Source organism: Bubalus bubalis, chromosome 2, assembly GCF_019923935.1.
Source record: "Bubalus bubalis isolate 160015118507 breed Murrah chromosome 2, NDDB_SH_1, whole genome shotgun sequence".
Taxonomy (NCBI): domain Eukaryota; kingdom Metazoa; phylum Chordata; class Mammalia; order Artiodactyla; family Bovidae; genus Bubalus; species Bubalus bubalis.
The window spans coordinates 176,405,198-176,426,216 of NC_059158.1; the positions used below are offsets into that span (position 1 = coordinate 176,405,198).

At 46.0% G+C, this 21,019-nt stretch overlaps 1 protein-coding gene and 1 non-coding gene across 2 annotated transcripts in view; both read left to right on the plus strand.

Annotated features, from left to right (window-relative positions):
- The first annotated feature begins 6,076 nt into the window (after positions 1-6,076).
- Positions 6,077-21,019, plus strand: part of MECR (mitochondrial trans-2-enoyl-CoA reductase) — a 36,527-nt gene continuing 21,584 nt past the window's right edge. The window contains exon 1 of the mRNA XM_006049476.4: positions 6,077-6,297. Coding sequence (XP_006049538.3) covers positions 6,077-6,297 — 221 coding nt within the window. The remainder of the gene's footprint in view (positions 6,298-21,019) is intronic.
- On the plus strand, positions 7,548-7,651 carry LOC112583042. Its single transcript, XR_003107405.1, has one exon. It is a non-coding gene; the product is annotated as a U6 spliceosomal RNA (small nuclear RNA).

Genomic DNA, 21,019 nt, shown 5'->3' on the forward strand with positions numbered 1-21,019 from the left:
TCCTCTTGAGATTTCTTTGACCCATGTGTTATTTAGAAGTACATTATTTAATCTCCAAGTATTTGGGGATTTTTCAACTCTCTGTTATTATTTCTAGTTTAATTCCACTATGATCTAAGTGAAATCACTGTATGATTCTTTTCTTTCAAATTTGTTGTGTTTTATGGTCCAGTAGGTGGTCTATCTTGGTAAAAATTCATGTGATCTTGGGAAGAGTGTGTGCTCTGCTGTTGTTGGATGAAGTAGTCTTTATTTATTTAGTTGCGGCATATGGGATCTAGTTCCCTGACCAGAGATCAAACCCTGGCCACCTGCACTGGGAAGTCAGAGTCTTAGCCCCCAGACCGTCAGGAAAGTCCCAGAAGTAGTTTTCAGATGACCTTTATCTTTAGTTGATTGATGGTGTTGTGGAGTTTAATTATGTCTTCCCTGAGTTTCTGCCTGCTGGACATGTTTATTTCTGAGAGAGAGCTGTTGAAGTCTCCAGCTGTAATAATGGATTCAGCTATTTCTCCTTGCTATGCTGGCTGGCTTTTAAAAAGTTCTTTCTCTTCATGCCATGAAATCTACCCCCCTCACTGACTCTCATTGATTCTAGTCTATCTCTGGGCTACACAGGTTAAGTTCGTTTGGGCCTCTGCCCAGTATAAACCCTTGTACAATGACTAAAAACTAGTTGTCCATTTCTACATAAGACCAGGTGCCTTCTGTGTGTTTCACCTATATGGATTCATTTAATTCCTACCACTATTTTTCCCATGACATAGTTGAGAAAATTAAGGTACAGAGAGAGAAAGTGATTTTTCCGAGAACATGTGTAGTATGCAGCAGCTCCGAGACTTGAATCAAAAACATCTGGCTTGAATTGAATAGAAGCTGAGGCCTGTCTCCATATGGAGCAAATCAACAAACACTAGATACCAATTTATCTGTTCAACAGTTGCTCTAAGCCAAAGTGAAGATATAAGACAGATAAAAATCCCTACCCTCATGGAGCTTATATTCCAATGGAAAGACAAGAACAATATACAACCAAAAAAAAAAAACAAATTCTCTGGTGTGTGAGACAGTAGTATACTGGAGAAATGGGGGAGATGGGACCTCCCTGGTGGTCCAGTGATGAAGAATCCACCTGCCAATACAAGAGACAAGGGTTCATTCCCTAGTCCAGGAAGATCCCACATGCCAAGGAGCAACTAAGAGTGTGCACCACAACTTCGGAGACTGCGTGCTGCAACTACTGGAGACCAAGCACCTAGGGCCTGTGCTCTGCAACAAGAGAAGCCTCTGCGATCAGAAGCCGGCGCACCACGATGAAGAGTAAGCCGCCGCTCACTGCAACTGGAGAAAGCACATGTGCCTCAACGAAGACCCAGCACAACCATCAGTAGACAAATAAAGAAGGAAATGGAGAGAAACTGTAGGGGAGAGGGGACTGTTGCTGTTCTAAATGGAGCACCTACTCTTGTGGCATATTCATTGTGTGTCTGCAGCTTTAGAACACGAGCTCCCTAAGGGCAAGGACTCTGTCTTATATCCCACTGCTTGGTATCTGGCCTATATTCAGCACTCAAGAAATACTGAATGGATGAACGAATGCAGACATGGTTCTTGCCTTCGTGAAGCTTACATTTTCCCCGGAGAGACAAACAGCAAACACACAGAGAAAAGACAGAAAGGACCATCCAGAAAAGGAAACTCAAGGAGAAAAATCTGATAAAAAAAGAAGAAGCAACCAGGGATGCTGCCTTTTGCAGAGGACGGTTACAGAAGCCCCATGGCAGGAGTTTACCCCTGGTCCCATTTTGGGGGGATGTGGAAACTGAGAAAAGCAGAAAAGTTTTTTGGGTGTCTCAGAAAGCATAAGACACTTGCCCAAGGTCACACAGCTAATAATGGTGGGTCCAGAGCTCAAACCTAGATCAGACTGATTCCACAGCCCTCTTTGTGCAGAGGAAGACTATGGGCAGAGACTGAGCTAGAAGGAGAAAAGGACACACGTAACAGATGGACAGATGAAAAGAGAACATTCTGCTCCACTTGAAAAAGAGCATAGGCTTCTCTAATCCTTGAGAGAAGAAGGAAGGGAAACGGAAAGTCTGGGCCTGAAGTGACTAAATCGAGGGAAAAGGAGATGGTACTACTGACAGGCTCAGGCCACGAGGAAATTCAATTACTTTCAACTCATGGAATATTCATGACACCTACCCTGTGCCAGGCCCCATATTGGGTGCTGGTGTCATGGAGATGCACTAAATGTGGCCCTACTCCTGCCTGGAGGGGGAAATGGGCACATAAATAAATAAGAGACTATGTCCCAAAGGTCATAACACCAGCCCAAAGAAAACCCAAAGTCACCAGGGCTTGACTCAGCCTGGGGGTTTGGGAAACAACATCAAAGAGGTGATACCTGAACCTGGAGTTTCCTAAATAGGCAATGCAGAAAAGAGCATTTCAGGCAGAAGGAACAGCCTGAATAAAGGCACAAGACATGGAAGTACTGGGAAAGGTCAGTGTCAGGTATGGTTGCATCGTAGTCTCTTCATGGTCCAACAGCAGAAAATAAAGACAGTGTGGAAGTTGAAGGACAAAGGGTCTCGAATGAAAGACCAGGACAATTGGATCTGGTCCCCTCAATCAGTGGTTCTCAAATGGTGCCCCTGAAGAAGCCCGAATGTTCCTCAAGTCAAGCTGAGGGATCCTACGGTTGAATTAAAACCACAGTCATGTTTTCGTCTTTTTTTCTAATATCTATTTATTTGTTTATCATGGGGGATCTTTTAGTTGCAGCACTCAAATTCTTAGCTGTGGCGTGTGGGAACCTAAAGTTCCCTGACCAGAGACTGAACCCAGGCCCACCACATTGGGAGTACAGAGTCTTAGCCACTGGACCACCAGGGAAGTCCCAGTCATGTTTTTCTAATTCCCAAGAAGATAGATTAATTACAATGAGTAGAAATTTTTTGTTGTTATTTTAAGGTGTTTTTCCTCCATCTATATTTCTGAAGATTTTAAAACATGTCAGTAGTGTGAGAGAATGATAAAATTAGCATAGAACCATAGTTTTGTTTACAAGTTTAATATGTCAATAGTTCACAGTTTTCTAATACAAAGAACTGTAGCTTCTGGTTCTCCCTGAGTATTGAGTAATCATGGAAGGATTTTAAGCAAGGAAACAACAAAATCTGGTCTTTCTCTTAAAAAAAGAAAGTAATTCTGGAGGCCTAAGAAAGAAGGAAATGGAGAGAGAAAGAAGGGAGAGAATTTCAGTTAGGAAGGAGATTGTTGACATAGTTCAAACAAGAGCTGATGTCCTGGGCCAAAAATGAGGGCTATCATGATGCACAGGAGACCACATCCAGCCCCCAAAGAGGAAGACAGGCTGGGTGAGGCTGGGTGACTCTCCAGGCTTCCTGGATGAGCTGCCCAGGGAATTCAGAGGAACCAGTTTCATAAAGAAGATAAAATCAACAGCTCAGTGTCACCTAGGGAGTCTTCCAACAGAAACAGAACTGTGGGTCACTGTGAAAATAGAAGATAGGCAAGACTGGGTGGATGTGGAATAGGGGGCGGTGTGTGTACTGTGGGACCAAGTCTTCCTCCCAGTATGGAACACTAATTTTCTCTAATAATAAAAATAAGTAGGAGCTTCTCTGGTAGTCCAATGGTTAAGAATCTAAGTCCAATGGTTAAGAATCCACCTGCCAATGCAGGGGACACAAGTTCAATCCCTGGCCTTGGAAGATTCCTCATGTGGTGAAGCAACCAAGCCTGTGTACCACAACTATTGAGCACACGAACCGCAACTACTGAAGCCCACATGCCTAGAGCCTGTGCTCCACATCAAAAGAAGCCACCGCAACCGGAAGCCCAAGCACTGCGACAAAGAGTAACCCCTGTTCACCACGACTGGAGAAAGCCAGGGCGCAGCAACAGAGATCCTAGGCAGCCAAAAATGAGTAAATAAATAAATAACTTTGTTTAAAGTACAAACACTTTTGAGCATGTACTGTAAGCCAGTATGGGTGTTTTACAGATGATATTTCTCATTTAATCTTTACAATAACCCCCGATAACCGATAACAGTTATCAAATGCTTTCATGCCAAACATTGTGTTAAATGCTTCAAGTGAGTAATAGCTCACAATCACCTTGAATCAGATACCAGTATTTCCTTCATTTTAAGGATAAGGAAATGGAGACACAGAGAGTCCAGGTGACTTGTCCAAAATCAAATGGCCAATCAGTGGCAGAGCCAGGACTCAAAGCCAGGTTTGCCAGAATGCAGCATGTGCGCCCTTTGACCTGACACTTTCTTTTCTTCCTCAGAGGAAAGGCTCTAAATTGGCAACTTTGAGGTCAATAAAACCCAGTGAAAGGAATTCTTCCTTATCTTTTTAAGTCTTGGTTCAGTGTTTCTCAAGCTTGTTCCCCAGGCCACCTGCATCAGAAAACTCTTGAGAGCTGCTTGTAAGAAATGTAGATTCAAAAGAAAAAAAAAGGAAATGTAGATTCCTGAAGAATTATGGCAACTAAGAGTAACACGTGATCATGAATTGGGTCCTGATCAAGAAAAATTATATTCAAGGGATAACTAATTAAAATGTGAACAAGATTTTGTGATTGTGCAGACTTGTTGATTTCTTTATTTTGATCATTTTGTTATACATGATGTTAATTTCTGGAGCATCTAGATGAAGGTATAGAGAGAATGTGATTATTTTACAGATCTGAAATTATGTGAAAATTAAGTTAAAATTTTTTAAAATATATTAAAAATGTAGTTTCCTGGATCCCTCCCCAAGATTCTAATTCAGGTCTGAGATGGGACTTCAGGTGGTTTTCATGCATATTGAAGATTTTGAGTCACAGGACTGTCTCCAACACCACCTCCTACAAGAGCCCCCACCCCCACCTCAGTCCCAAAACACCTCTCTCCTTCAGACTCCAGAAGTGCCCTCTGTCATGCCCTAATATTCAATTAGGGTTTTAGTTATGCTTGTGTCTTCCTTCCACAAATAATGTGATAAGCATCTTTCTTGGGTTACACCTCTTTACACCACATTTCCACAAAGGTCTGCTTAGTCAAAGCTATGGTTTTTCAAGTAGTCATGTACAGATGTGAGAGCTGGACCATAAAGAAGGCTGAGCACTGAAGAACAAATGTTTTCAAACTGTGGTGCTGGAGAAGACTTTTTAGAGTCCCTTGAACAGCAAGGAGATCAAACCAGTCAATCCTAAAGGAAATCAATCCTAAATATTGACTGGAAGGTCTGATGCTGAAGCTGGAGCTCCAATACTTTGGCCACCTGATGCGAAGAGGTGGCACTCACTGGAAAAGACCCTGATGCTAGGAAAAGAGTGAGGGCAGGAGAAGAAGGGGACAACAGAGGATGAGATGATCAGATAGCATCATTGACTCCATGGACAGGAGTTTGAACAAACTCCAGGAGATAGTGAAGGACAGGGAAGTCTGGTGTGCTGGAGTCCATGTGGTCGCGAAGAGTTGGACAGGACTGAGTGACTGAACAACAGCAAGGACTGAGAACGCTGTCTCACAGTTTCGGTCACTTGCCCGAGGCGGCCAAGCTAACAAGCGGCAGGTCTAGGATTTGAACCTAAGTCAGCTAACTCCAAACCCAGTACTCGTACCGCCACATCTACTTACACCTACTCTACTTGGTGTAGGGAAGTAAGGTTTGCCACCCGACGCTGTTAGAAGACAGCTGGGATTAAATGAAATAACGCCTCATTTGAACACAGTGAGCGCTATGTTCACTGTGAGGAGAAACTGAGGACAGGAAAGGGAAAATTGTCTTCCCCCAAATCAAACATCAATCGCAGACTTTAAGCCAGTCCCAGCTTTAAACCAATTTCTAACGTTAGGAGTTCAACCCTGGGAGGCTCAGAGTCCCCGAGACTCCCCTAACTACCTCCGCCGATTATTCCTGGTTTCCCACGGAGTTTCACCTAGCGGCAGCGCCAGCTGCGGAGGACCGCGACAGCCCTTTAAAAGGAGCGAGGGGCGTGGTCACCCGGGGGGCGGGGCCGGGCGCAGGCGAGCGGTCGCTGGAAGATGACGTATCTCGCAGCGTCTGTCTCTGAGTTGACTGGAGGGAACATGTGGGTTTGCGGGGCGCTCTGCAGGACTCGAGCCCCGGCCCAGCTAGGGCAGAGGCTGCTCCCAGAGTCCCGCCGGCGGCGGCCTGCCTCCGCCTCCTTCTCTGCCTCTGCTGAACCTTCCCGGGTCCGGGCGCTGGTCTATGGGCAACACGGGGACCCAGCCAAGGTCGTCGAGTAAGACACGGCGCCGAAATGGGGGAAGGGGACTGGAGTTGGCAGGGGGGTATTAAGATGGGCTGTGGGGAAGGGAGACTGGAAAGGGAAGGAGGGTCAAGGCCAGAGGAGGAACGCAGAGAATAATAGGAAACTGTTGCCCAGGTGTGGTAGCTCAGAAAGTCCGTGCTTGAGGAAGTTGAAAACCTGGCAGGCACGGCTCTGGTGACAGTGGCTGACGTCCGCTGATCCTGTACTCTATGTGGGCCAATCTGTATATAAATGGATGCTCTCATTTAATCGTCACAACAGCCCTTTGGTGTAGGTACTTGATTTAGCCCCATTTTGCAGATGAGAAAATGGAGACATGAGAAGTAAAATCACTTGTCCGAGATCACACAAGCCAGTAAGTGGCAGAGTCAGAATTTTTGAACCCACAGCTGTCTGACTGGCCTACGTGAATTCCTATGCTCTATTGTTTTATGGAAGGAATTTTCAGAATACTTTTTTATCCATTTGGATCTTCACTTCTCATAGTGAAGTAGATCAGAGATCATTGCTTCCAGTTTGCAGAAGGCAAGGGACTTGTCCAAAGTGATTTAGCTAATAAAGATTGGAACAGAGACAGGAATTCTTGGCTTCTGAGTCCTGTCTCATGTGATTTCCTCTCCAGTACACTGTGTGTGTGCCTTTAGCTAGTTGAAAAGAGCTCTTGTTTTGGAGCCATACAGACCTAAGGTCAAATACAGGCTCGGCCTCTTAGTAGCTGTTTGATCTTGGACAAATCACTCAGCCCCTCTGAGCCCTTGTTACTTTTGTGATTATATCCTAAAATTCTGTTGGATCTTAATCCATGATTTTTGCATGTGGCTGAAAAAAACAGTATGTGAATTTTCAACAATTATACATCTGCACATAAGTGCTTATAGCCATGCAGAAGACCTAGTGAGGTCCACTAGTGGTACGAGGGAAAAAGCACGAATCTGGAAATGAGAAGACCTGGGGTCAAGTCCTTGCCCTCCCTGTCCTAGCTGTGTGTGTTTAACAAGTTACTGAGATTCTCTGAGCTTCAGTTTCACCACGTTTAAAAATGGAGACAATGTAGTTATAGCTCATAGTGCTAATCAGCTTCAATAAAAGGAATACTCTTCACCAAAAAGTATCTGCATACTCTCTTGTTTAAAACTCTTTGATTCCCAGCAAATGGTTTGATTGCTTTCCAAATGACAGACAAACAAGGAATTATTTTGATGATTCAAATTCAGGCTAGAGTGCTGGCTTCAGCAGCTCAGATATTAAAATTGAAATGATATAGAGATTAGCTTGGTCCCTGCACAAGGGTGACACGTAAATTTGTGAAGTGTTCCATATTTTTACTTAAAAAATACAAGCTAGATGTCTTGACAGCTGAAGAGGATAAGCCTCAGATATCAGTGCATGGTCATGCACTCGATTAGAGCAATTGAAATTTTGAGAATATACATCAGTCAGTAAAACCCAGTTTGTATGTTGATCATAGGTGATAAATCACCATGTTGGGAAGACATCTACTGAGGACTGCTGTAATGAGTTGGTAAAACTCTGATGAACACTCTTTTTCTGGGAACACACCCCTAGTGAGAATGAGGTAGTGCCTCTCACAGGCTTGCAGTTTTTATGTGTCTGCTTCAGGGCCCGCCACAGACAAGGAGCTCCAAAAATGTCAGTTGAATCTGAATCTAGTTTCTGTAATAAGTGTACCTTTTATTGAGTTCTGTGGTGATGAGGCAGGTGTCTCCGATGTTCAGGGACCCTGAGAAAAGCATGGGAAGGTTAGGCAGCCAAGTGCAGCTGCCTTCTGGTAGATTCCCACCCTTTGGAGAGCCAGGGAAGCTATTATAGAACAGACTGATCTGGTTGCAGATACCACTTAGGAAAAAGAGCTTCTCTTATCTCCTTGTGTGGAACCCTGGTCATTTCCCAGAAGTTCAAAGCACGGTCTTTCCACGAAGCATTGTATTGGGTATCTGGCTGTGTTCGGTCTTAGTTGTGGCACATGGCACCTTCACTGTGGCATGTGAGATCTCTAGTTGTGCCACATGGGCTCTGGAGCGGGCGGGTTCAGTAGTTGGCAGTGCATGTTCTTAGTTGCTCTGTGGCATGTAGGATCTTAGTTCTCCAACCAGGGATCAAACCCACATCCCCTTATTGCCAGGCGGATTTTCAGCCACTGGACCACCAGGGAAGTCTCCATCATCTGAGTTTTTAAAGCTCTCCAAGCGACTCTGATGCCCCAGCCAGGGTTGAAAACCATTGCCCTGTGGGTACAGACTGAGGCAGGCAGTAATTCTCTCTGCCCCTAAAGGATAGCCTTCCCTTCTGACCCAGATTCAGGCGACCAAAGCATGGACCGAGGCCAGAGACTGGGATTCTCCTCTCTGCTGTCATGTCAGGTGGTTTAGGGTAACCACACTGTCACAGAATCAGGTGTCCTTTAAACATCCCGGTGACTGGATGGGTCAGGTTACACTGAGTGGGGTCATGGTGTCTGAGTAGAGTCCCAGCAGAGTGTTCCCCAACCTGATGTGACTTGTAATGCTTACACTGTGGGCCGAGTTCTGGGCACAGCAGGGAGGAAGAGTTTGCTCAGGTCTGAGTCGGGGGCAGAACTCCTCAGAATGAGGCCTCCAGGGACCTCCTGTTCTCCTGTCAACATTCTGAATGGCCCTCTCTTTATTCCTCTTGCCCCCAAACATTCCAGCTGTTCTCTGCCAAGGCCTTTTCCTTTAGTCTCTTAGTAAGTTTCTTTTACCCCCAAATGAATCCCCTAAATAAGCACGTGGGTCTTTTTCATGTAAAGAATTAAACTGCTGATCTAAATGAAATAAGACTGTGGGAGAAAATTAGAAACACGGGAGAATTACAAACATTCCAGAAATTTCCGAGGTCCCCATGACCATCACCCCGTGTGCAGAGTTCTGGATTCTCTATCAGATAATTCCCAGAAACTCCAGGGTCCACTTTCCTTTTGTTCCTGCAAGTCCCCTTTTAGAACTTGCCATTCTCTGGATCTTGTGGTAATGACAGCTGTCATTTACTGTGTACCTGCTAAGTGGCGGGAACTGGGCTAAGGTTCCCCACATATGTTATGGATTTTTAATATCACAGTAACCCAGTTTTGGTCATTGCTATCACCGTTTTACAGGTAAGAGAGCTGAGGCTCAAGACACTTGAAGGTCACTTGCCCACCATCACACAACTAGGATGTCACTTTACCAACAGCCCATGATATAGACATAGACCTGAAGAAACAATGACCATCATCTCAAATGTTTTTTGAGCATGAGATGGAGTATAAAGTTGGAAATAAGTTCAGAAGAGAAGGTGAAATTATTGGTCATTCAGGTGACCCCGAGACTCTCCTCTTCATTGGAAGGGCAGCCCCCCCACCCCACCCCATCCCCTGGGAAGACAGTAGGAATGCTATTCTCTGTCTCATCCCCTTTTCAGGATCCTGAAGCTTTCATAAAACAGCATTGTCATCATCATGGCTTTCTCACCTGCCTGCTGCTAGCACAGAATGAAATAAAGCTGTGAAGCCTTTGGACAAATACCCATTCTGTCTTAGCCAGATGGAATTAGGGGGAGCAGGTGGTGGGGACCCAGGCTGTGTAGGTAGTGAGTTCTCACTCTAGGGCAGTTTACTCTCAGGGGATTTCTTCTTTTTAACAGTTGATGTCAGTGTTTAAAACTGAAGCTCTATGCAAGTGACTTGGTTTTTAAACCAGAATTACAGTAGTTTGAGAAAAAATTTAGCATTCTCATTTGGCACCCTGTTGAAAGAAATTGGATTTGTTTGCTTGTTTGTTGGTCTCCTGGAGCTCTTCACTGTCGTCATGAGTGAAGAAGGAGGGGACAGAACTCACTGTGCGCCTACAATGTGAGCCAGCATTTGTTCTTTGAGGGCCTACTAAGTGCTGGGTACTGAGGTGAATAATCCGTAGACTTTGCCCTCCAGGAGCTCACACTCTAGTCCAGGAGATGGTCCAGGGATAAGTGCTGTGGTAGAATCTCTGGACGCACAGAAAAGAGCACCCACCCCTGTCAGAGTGCTGTCTCTGGAGACACAAGGTCTCAGCTGAGCCCCCAGAAAATCTGGGGCCCTATACAAGGAGTGAAAATAGAAGCGCCTGCATGGGCAGAAGCCCAAAGGAAAGAGAAAATGTGGTGTGTCTGATGACACGCCTTGAGTGCGCTCAGTATGTGGTCCTTGAGGGAGGGATCTGCAGAAAGAGGCTCAGAAGGGACGACCCTTGGTCACAGGCTTCAGACCCCAGCTGGATTTCGTATCCTGTGACGCACTTTACATTACCTTCCCTCTGGACTTGACACTGCACAGCCAGCTTTAGGGCCCAGTCCTTCCACCCCCGTCTCCTCATTCTTGCCTCTGAGAGTCAAAGGTGGTGGACACCTCCAGGGAACTGCCCCAGACGCGGCCGGGCGCTGAGTTCTTCTTGTCTGGCCTCTCCTAGCAGCCCCTGTGTGGTCCAGGCCTCTCCCAGCCTGAATGGTGGGAAGGGTCTTCATTTTAGAGAAGCAAGAGCAGAGATAACAGGAGGCTAATCTGTGGCTCATGGTGTGTCGACCAGGACCACTCGCGAGAGCACTAGTCCCAACCCTGCCACTCACTGGTAGAGTGAGGATGTCACGCCAGTCTCCCTTCTTTTCAGTTTTGATGTTCTTGTTTTGCTTTTGTCTTGGGGTGGGGGGTGGGGGGCGGGGTTGGGTTGGTTTCTTTAATTGAAGTATAGTTGATTTAAAATGTTATGTTAGTTTCTGGTGTACAGCAAAGTAATTCCGTTTTTATATATATATATCTTTTTTCGTATTCTTTTCCATTGTGGTTTATCACAGGGTATTGAATATCTTTCCCTGCGCTATTCCTTTTTTTTTTCCAGTTATTTTTAATAAAGAAAGGGATTGACCAAGGTCAGCTGTAGTAAACATGGGCAGTCCTGGGACTTCCCTGGTGGTCTGGTGGTTAAGACAACTTCTACTGCAGGGGGTGTGGATTTGATTCCTGGTCAGGGATCTAAGATCCCACATGCTGTGCCATGTGACCAAAAAAAAAAAAAATAGGCATGAGGGGGGGCATCCCCCCCACCCTTGTCTTCCGTGACAAAGCCAGTGACAAAGCTTCATAGCTCCCTTTTCTATGTACCTCAAAACCTACACTCCTCTTTGCCTCATTCTCCCCAAACAACACTTTTTTCTGCCAAGACAACACAAGGCCTCAGCATCCTTCTCAATGTATTCCTGCATCCATGGAAATGATTATGAGGCTTGAGTCCTCTGATTCAACAATTGTCCAGTTCTGACGAGTCTGGGAAGCTGAAGCAGACAGCCTGCTCACCAGGATTTGCTCCGGCACCTGTCCCGGGAGCAAGGGTGTGGCTTGAAGTAAGGGGTCCTGGGCACAAGATTTCACCAAGGGGCCCCTTTGCCACCAAAGTCAGCAGCCCACCAGGCAGGGGCTGTGTTGTCATCATACCCAGCAAAGAGACAAAAGCGGCTGGCTGCAGGCTGTGGCCCCATCTTCCTCTATGAGGCAACACAGAGAATTGTTGTTGCTCTTCCGTCACTCAGTCATGTCCGTCTCTTTGCGACCCCATGGACTGCAGCACACCAGGCTTCCCTGTCCTTCACCATCTCCTGGGGCTTGCTCAAACTCATGTCCATTGAGTCGGCGATGCCATCCAACCACCTCATCCTCTGTTGCCCCCTCTCCTCCTGCCTTCAATCTTTCCCAACATGAGGGTCTTTTCCAGTGAGTCGGCTTTTCGCATCAGGTGGCCAAAGTATTTGAGCTTCAGCTTCAGCATCAGTCCTTCCAATGAATATTCAGGATTGATTTCCTTTAGGATTTACTGGTTTGATCTCCTTGCTGTCCTAGGGACTCTCAAGAATCTTTTCCAGCACCACAGTTTGAAAGCATTAATTCTTTGGCACTCAGCCTTCTTATGGTCCAGCTCTCACATCCATACATGACTACTGAAAAAACCATAGCTTTGACTAGATGGACCTTTGTCGGTAATGTCTCTGCTTTTTAATACACTGTCTAGCTTGGTGATAGCTTTTCTTCCAAGGAGCAAGCATCTTTTAATTTCATGGCTGCAGTCATTGTCCACAGTAATCTTGGAGCCCAAGAAAATAAAGTCTCTCACTGTTTCCCCATCTGTTTGCCAGGAAGTGATGGGACTGGATGCCGTGATCTTAGTTTTTGGAATGTTGATCTTTAAGCCAGCTTTTTGACTCTCCTCTTTCCCCTTCATCAAGAGGCTCTTTAGTTCCTCTTCACTTCCTGCTGTAAGGGTTGATGTCGTCTACGTATCTGAGGTTACTGATATTAGCCCTCAGCAAACTAAGCAGCAGACTCTGCAGCTTCCTTCAAGCAGATTTCCTGATGTTAGCAGGTGTGGAATCTTGGAGGCCTGCAAGCTTTCTGGTGCCCTTAGTGGAGGGAAAGAAGGAGTTTGAGAGGATAGAGAGAGATATCTTTGCCAGTCCTGAGTAGAAACTTCCAGAAGCTGCCCCTCAGTCTCTGATTCCCTTCCATTCAAGTGATTGTGCTTCAGAAGAAAAGCTCTGAATGGTGGGAGGGCCAGAGGACTCTGAGGTGGGGACACCAGAAGAGGCACAGGGGGGCAGGCGGGAGTGCCTGCACACCATGGAACATGGTGAGCTTTGCCCCCTGAAAGGTGCCTTCCCTGAGAGCCCAGGACTCCATCCGAACCCCACCAGCTGCAGCCACTGGCATCTCCTGCTGGGGGGCAAGCTGGAGAACTTCATTACTCCACGGTGGCCCAACTGTGCCCTGCTTATTAATGGTAAAATCAAATCCCACAACAGCGTACCCAGCACGCCTAGCACTTTACTAAATCACAGAAGGCGGCATGTGTGTGACTCTGGGGATTGGACACAGACCCGGGAGAGCCACAGAAGACATCAGTCACCTTCACCCAGCGCCCTGTGATGGAGCGCACGTTCTTGGCTCTCTGTGACGAGCAGAGGAGAAAGCCTCCCTGACCCAGGATAGCTCTTGCTGCAAAGCACTTTGAGGTGATGAAGTGGAAGATGCAGGATAAGGACAAATGGTTGCTAATTAAATGCAGAAGGCACGAAAGATATCTTAGCAGAGCTGGCTGGTGCCCATCCAACACAGCCAGTATAACCGAGCCAGTCCCCAGAGTACTGGCCTCTTTTCCCCGCCTCTCAAAAGGCTCTTTCTTCTGCCTGCTTTTGTCTCCCTTGTAGTTCATATGGCATCACAGGTGTACAGCCTTGGCCTCAAAGGAGCCATTGTGACCTTATCCTGTCTGGGATCTGTCGAGTGAAGGCAGAGGCAGCCCTCCGAGTTGCGTGGCGCCATCATGCTCGCGGGGCAAGGCACTGAACAGTCTTGGGAAAGTGACTTGAGATCCAGCCAGGCTGTGTTTGGGTGCCTCGCTTGCACTCCATAACACAGCCACACGCTCCTTTGGTGAGTTGAAAGATGAAAAACAAGGAAGAAATTGCTATCATTACACTCAAGGTTCAACTCCTGGAATTCAGACCCAGCCCGGTTTTCCTTCCTGTCTCTGCAGAGCGGTGTCCTTGACGACGCAGTTAGAACTGTCTGCAGGAGCAGCAGTGTCTGGCATTGATGGCATTCCGTGGAGCAGGCTGGGACTGGTCTCCCCGGTGCACGGCAGCTGGACCAACACAGCTCTCCCCCCAACCCCCGCCTGCCCCCCGGGTGGGCAGCCTGTGGCAGGCCCGTCCCGCCCTCAGCCACCTGTGTTTGCAGCTTCAACTTTCCACCTCCTGCCCCTCACCCTACCCCTCCCGCCGCACAGCTAGGCTCCCACAAGACAAAGAAGAGAACTGGGAGTGAGTTGCAGCGCTTTTTAAATTGCCATTTGGGGGCAGATGGTTCCCCTGTGTGCTGTGAGGGTAGAGTTCCCAGCCAAGCTAACCCTGGAACGCAGGAGGACACAAAGCCACGTGGGTTTCTTCCCAGGAGGACTTTCCAGAGCCTTCGTGACTCTAATGTGCCGTCTGAATCTTATAAAGGGAGTTTAGTAGGCAGTGTTGCCCAAAAGTATTGTGCCTCAAGGAGCACCTCATAGTATCTCCCAGGACAAAGATTCCACACCCACAGTGTAGGGAGTACGGCTTAGCGTTGGACAGTCTGAGCTTTGGGGTCAAGCTTAAGATCAAGCCTTGCCACTTACTGTTAAACCTTGGGCAAGTTACCTAACTTTCTGACTTGCAGTTCCCATCTGAAAATTGGGGTGATAACGCTGTCCAGATATTTTGAGGACTAAACATTGTCTTGTATATAAAGCTAATAAGCACAGTATCTGGAGCTCAAGAAGCTGTTAACATTATAGTTTAACTGTCCAGCTAGATCACCCAGCCTAAGTTTACCTACTACCCTAGATTCCACATACACACAGCTGACTCCCAGCCCCAGGCATCCAGCACAGAGTACCCTCTCCTCCACAACACACTTCTGGCCACCTGCTTCAGGCTGCAGATATAACACCTTCCTCTCCGCTCCACGCCACTCTTTCCTTCCTCCTATCTCAACATCCGGTTGCCCAAACCAGAAGTCTGGGAGTCATGAAAGATCCTCAGCCACTCCTCCATGGAATCAGTCACCCAGTGACATCAATGCCACTTCTTATTAAAGGGATTCCAGGTTATCAAATTCTCTCCATTCCCACAGCTCCAATCCAGACTGCATCTGGGCCCGGCCCACAGTCAAGTTAGACTCTTTGCCATTCCTACTGGCAGGAATACTTCTTTCGGTCCGCCCCATAAACTTTTGTTTATCCTTGAAGTTCCAGCTAAGGTGTCACGGCTTCCAAAGTCCCTTTGCTAACCCTTTGCTCTCCCTCCAGCCAGTCCCAGTGTTTTCAAACGTTGAGTCCCCACGCCATCAAGCTCCTGGGCAGGAGATACTTTTTTTTTTTTTTTTCATCTTTAAAGCCCTTGGCACAGTACCTGGCACTTAGTAGGACCATCAATAAATATTTGTTGAATTAAATTTACTCAGATTTTCCAAAAAGTTGCCTTCTTCCTCTGAGTGATTCGGTGACTGTTTTTCCAGAGGTATTTAGCCAGCTGTTTCAAAGATTTCCTTGGATGTTCCCACAACTGGCAACAGCTGCCATTTATTTGGCCTCTGCTGTGTATCAGAGACTCTAGTAAGTGCTTTATGTCTGTACCTCATCTATCTGTGAGCTGACTTCTAGTGTGCTCCCATTCCACAGATGAGTACTGTGAGGTTCAGCTAGCCAGTCAATAACCAAGGTAGGGTTCACACCCAGAACTGCGTCTGTAACTCCATATCCATGTTCTACCCTTCATCTAGGAACTGAGATCTTGTTGTTGCTGTTCAGTCGCTAAGTCGTGTCCGATTCTTTGTGACCCCATGGACTGTAGCACGCCAGGCTTCCCTGTCCTTCACTATTTCCCGGAGTTTGTTCAGACTCACGTCCATCGAGTCGGTGATGCCATCTGATCATCTCGTCCTCTGCTGCCCCCCTTCTCTTCCTGCCCCCAAACTTTCCCAGCATCCGGGTCTTTTCCAGTGAGTTAGCTTTTCACCCAAGTTTTGGAGCTTCAGCATCAGTCCTTTAATGAATATTCAGGATTGATTTTCTTTAGGATTGACTGGTTTGATCTCCTTGCTGTCCAAGGGACTCTCAGAAGTCTTCTCCAGCACCACAGTTCAAAGGCATCAATTCTTCAGTGGTCAGCCTTCTTTATGAGATCTACTTATATTCTTATCTATGGTCATCTATATTTTTAAGAATTATAGTCTTAGTACAGATTTGATCTGCACTTTCCCTTGAGGAAAAGAGGCGTGGGTTTTTGCTTAGATTGAACTCCCTTAAGGATAATATCCATTTTTATTTGTACCCATCCTACACCAGTATTTTCCTAAACAGCCCAGGACTAAAAAGAGTAAATACCGCCTTAATAGCTAAGTCCCTGTGCTGTGAGCTCTGCCCATGATTCCCTAAATGTCTGTTAGCTTTACAATATATTTTCTCACTTAAGAGGAAAATAAGATTATTTCTTTAAGAAGCATTCTCAAGCACTGTTTTGGTCCCAGACACTGCTAAACACTGAGTTAAGACTAAAAGTCTTAAGTTAAGAGTTAAGCTCATGCCCCCCATGAGCTCACAGTCGAATAAGGAGACAACATATATTCTGACTGTAAAACTCAGTGATAAGTGAAAAGAACCCTCAACTGAGTCTAAAAGACTTGGATTCGAATCCAAATTCGTATCTGCACTCCAAAATTCAGAAAGTTCTGAAAATCAACAGTTTTGGTTTTTTTCATAACTCTTTTGGAGGCAAAAGCTGATCTAAAGTGAAGTTTTGATATAGCCACTATTCAATCCACTTCGTGTGCATATTCCTACATTTTGCTGCAGAAACAATGTCTGTTGGGAGTGCTGCCCATCCTCCAGGGTGGGTTGCAGATAACACATGAGCCTGAGCTCTGGAGGATGTCTACCCCAGAAGCTGGAAAAGGAATGTGAACTTCTGCCTTGTTGTGAAGGGTTAAAGAAAATGCTTGAACAAACTTCGTAAAGTAGAAAGCAATGAACTTGTGTAAGATGGTCGTAAATGGTATAGATAGTCACACCATACATGTAATGGGAGCACTCAGAGTGGAGCAAGTGATTTTTTATTGCTGCAGAGCCTAAGAAGAGGGTCAAAGATGCCTTGAGGAAGTAAAATTTCATCCAGGTCTTAAAGGGTGAGTTGAATTTCTCACTTCACAGAGAAGCTGTGGAAAAAGGAATCCTGGGCTGAGGGAGGAACATGTAGAAAATGTGCAGGAAAAAAATGTATTTAAGTAGTTTGAGTGCACAGACTCTGTCAGCTTACAGAAAAACTCTGATTATTTGTCACAATGCAAGAGAGAAGCAGTGTGGATAATACAAAGGGACAACGAGGCCACGATCCATTTGCTCTGGGCAGGAATTTTCTCTAGAATTCAGATTTGTACATGTGTTCTGGGCTGAGGCCTTCCTGCTTATCCTGGGAGGGGAGGCTGGCCCCTTTCATCTCCCCAGGCAAGGATTGAAGACACCCACCTCTCCAAACTGGTGCTCCTCCTACAGCCTCCTCTGCCTGGTCTGGGGTCAGCCCTTCACCAGCTGGCTTCTCCAGTATCACATTGCCAGGTTCAATTCAGATCAGCCACTTACTACTTCAGGGGGCCTTAAAAAAGTTATCTACCTCTTTGGTGCCTTTGTTCCTCAGCTATACAATCAGAATAATAGTATGAAAACTCGCATGGAAAGCACTTAGCTGAGCGCCTGGCTGGTGCGCACTCGAACAGTAGTTATTATTGTTACAAGGACTCTCCCTCCTCCAGATAAGTATAAATACATACATTTCTTAATACTTAACCTACAAGGGGAGAAAAAAGCCCTTTCTTTATTCTCTCTGCCCTAGTCATCAACTTCTTCTTAGTTAACCATTTTCTGTAGAGAGTGTTTCTACATTATTTTGATTGATTGCAGCTCTTTTTCAGTCATGGTAATAACCATCTGGTGATGTCCATGTGTAGAGTCTTCTCTTATGTTGTTGGAAGAAGGTGTTTGCTATGACCAGGGTGTTCTTTTCTGCAAAATTCTGTTAGCCTTTGCCCTGCTTCATTCTGTACTCCAAGGCCAAATTTGCCTGTTACTCCAGGTATCTCTTGACTTCCTACTTTTGCATTCCAGCCCCTTGTAATGAAAAGGACATCTTTTTGGAGTGTTAGTTCTAGAAGGTCTTGTGGGTCTTCATAGAACCATTCAGCTTCAACTTCTTCAGCATTACTGGTTGGGGGCATATACTTGGATTACTGTGATATTGAATGGTTTGCCTTGGAAACAAACAGAGATCATTCTGTCATTTTGAGATTGTATCCAAGTACTGCATTTCAGGCTCTTTTGTTGACTATGAGGGCTACTCCATTTCTTTTAAGGGATACTTGCCCACAGTAGTAGATATAATGGTCATCTGAGTTAAATTCACCCATTCCAGTCCATTTTAGTTCACTGATTCCTAAAATGTCGACATTTACTCTTGCCATCTCTTGTTTGACCACTTCCAATTTGCCTTGATTCACAGACCTAACATTCCAGGTTCCTATGCAGTATTGCTCTTTACAGCATCAGACTTTACTTCCATCACCAATCACATCCACAACTGGGTGTTGTTTTTGCTTTGGCTCCATCCCTTCATTCTTTCTGGAGTTATTTCTCCACTGTTCTCCAGTAGCATATTGGGCACCTACCAACCTGGGGAGTTCATCTTTCAGTGTCCTAACTTTTTGCCTTTTCATACTGTTCATGGGGTTCTCCAGGCAAGAATACTGAAGTGGTTTCCATTCCCTTCTCCAGGGGACCACGTTTTGTCAGAACTCTCCACCATGACCCATCCGTCTTGGGTGGCCCCACACAGCATGGCTCATAGTTTCATTAAGTTAGACAAGGCTGTGGTCCATGTGATGAGTTTGATTAGTTTTCTGTGACTGTGGTTTTCATTCTATCTGCCCTCTGATGGAGAAGGATAAGAGGCTTATGGAAGCTTCCTGATGGGAGAGACTGACTGAGGGGAAAACTGGGTCTTGTTCCAATGAGCAGGGCTATGTTCCCTCCCTGTTGTTTGAACTGAGGCCAAACTATGGTGGAGGTAATGAAGGTAATGGCAACCTCCTTCAAAAGGCCCCGTGCATGTACTGCTGCACTCGGTGCCCCAAACGCTGACCCACAATGGATCATGGATCACCGTGGATCATTGTGGATGATCATCATGGATGATTGTTGGATCATCAAAAAAGCAAGAGAGTTCCAGGAAAACATCTACTTCTGCTTTATTGACTACGCCAAAGCCTTTGACTGTGTGGATCACAACAAACTGTGGAAAATTCTTCAAGAGATGGGAATACCAGACTACCTGACCTGCCTCCTGAGAAGTCTGTATGCAGGTCAAGAAGCAACAGTTATAACTGGACATGGAACAACAGACTGGTTCCAAATCGGGAAAGGAATACATCAAAGCTGTATATTGTCACCCTGCTTATTTAACTTCTGTACAGAATTCATCATGCGAAATGCTGGGCTGGATGAAGCACAAGCTGCAATCAAGATTGCCAGGAGAAATATCAATAACCTCAGATATGCAGATGACACTACCCTTATGGCAGAAAGTGAAGAAAGTGAAAGAGGAGAGTGAAAAAGTTGGCTTAAAGCTCAACATTCAGAAAAGTAAGATCATGGCATCTGGTCCCATCGCTTCATGCCAAATAGATGGGGAAACAGTGGAAACCGTAGCTGACTTTATTTTTCTGGGCTCCAAAATCACTGCAGATGGTGACTGCAGCCATGAAATTAAAAAACGCTTGCTCCTTGGAAGAAAAGCTATGACCAACCTAGACAGCATATTAAAAAGCAGAGACATTACTTTGCCAACAAAGGTCCATCTAGTCAAAGCTATGGTTTTTCCGGTAGTCATGTATGGATGTGAGAGTTGGACTATACAGAAAGCTGAGTGCCAAAGAACTGATGCTTTTGAACTGTGATATTGGAGAAGACTCTTGAGAGTCCCTTGGACTGCAAGGAGATCCAATAAGTCAATCCTAAAGGAAATCAGTCCTGAATATTCATTGGAAGGACTGATGCTGAAGCTGAAACTCCAATACTTTGGCCACCTGATGCAAAGAACTGACTCATTTGAAAAGACCCTGTTGCTAGGAAAGATTGAAGGCAGGAAGAGAAGGCAGGACAGAGAATGAGATGGTTGGATGGCATCACTGGCTAAATGGACGTGAGTTTGAGTAAGCTCCAGGAGTTGGTGATGGACAGGGAAACCTGGCATGCTGCAGTCCATGGGGTTGCAAAGAGTCAGACACGACTGAGTGACTGAACTGAACAGTCATGGTAAAGCGTGTCCTCCCTTGTGTGTGTGCTGTACTCAGTTGTGTCTGACTCTTTGTGACCCCATGGACTGCACCCCACCAGGCTCCTCTGTCCATGGAATTTTCCAGGCAAGAATACTAGAGTGGGTTGCCATTTTCCTCCTCCAGGGGGGTCTTCCCAACCTAGGGATCAAACCCACATCTCTTGCATCTCCTGCATTGGCAGGCAGATTCTTTACCACTAGCACCACCTGGGAAGCCCATGGCCCCTCTTACTTTGATCATAATCCAGTACAAGGATTCCCAGGGTGGGTCCCTGGAGGTCCTTGTAGGCCTTCAGAGGGATTCCCGTGCTAATTTCAGCTGCTGGATTAAAGCAAGGTAAATAAAAGCACCTTGAAAGTAGATAAGCCCCTCCCTGATCAATTCTCCTGAAAGTGAAAAGTGAAAGTTGCTCAGTCATGTCTGACTCTTGGTGACCCCATGGATTATACAGTCCATGGAATTCGCCAGGCCAGAATACTGGAGTGAGTAGCCTTTCCCTTCTCCAGGGGATCTTCCCAACCCAAGGATCTAACCCAGGTCTCCCACGTTGCAGGCAGATTCTTTACCAGCTGAGCCACAAGGGAAGCCCAAGAATACTGGAGTGGGTAACCTATCCCTTCTCCAGGGGATCTTCCAGACCCAGGAATCAAACTGGGGTCTCCTGTATTGCAGGCGGATTCTTTACCAACTGAGCTATCAGGGAAGTCTGGCCAATTCTCCTCTGTGTAAATTTCATCATTTCCA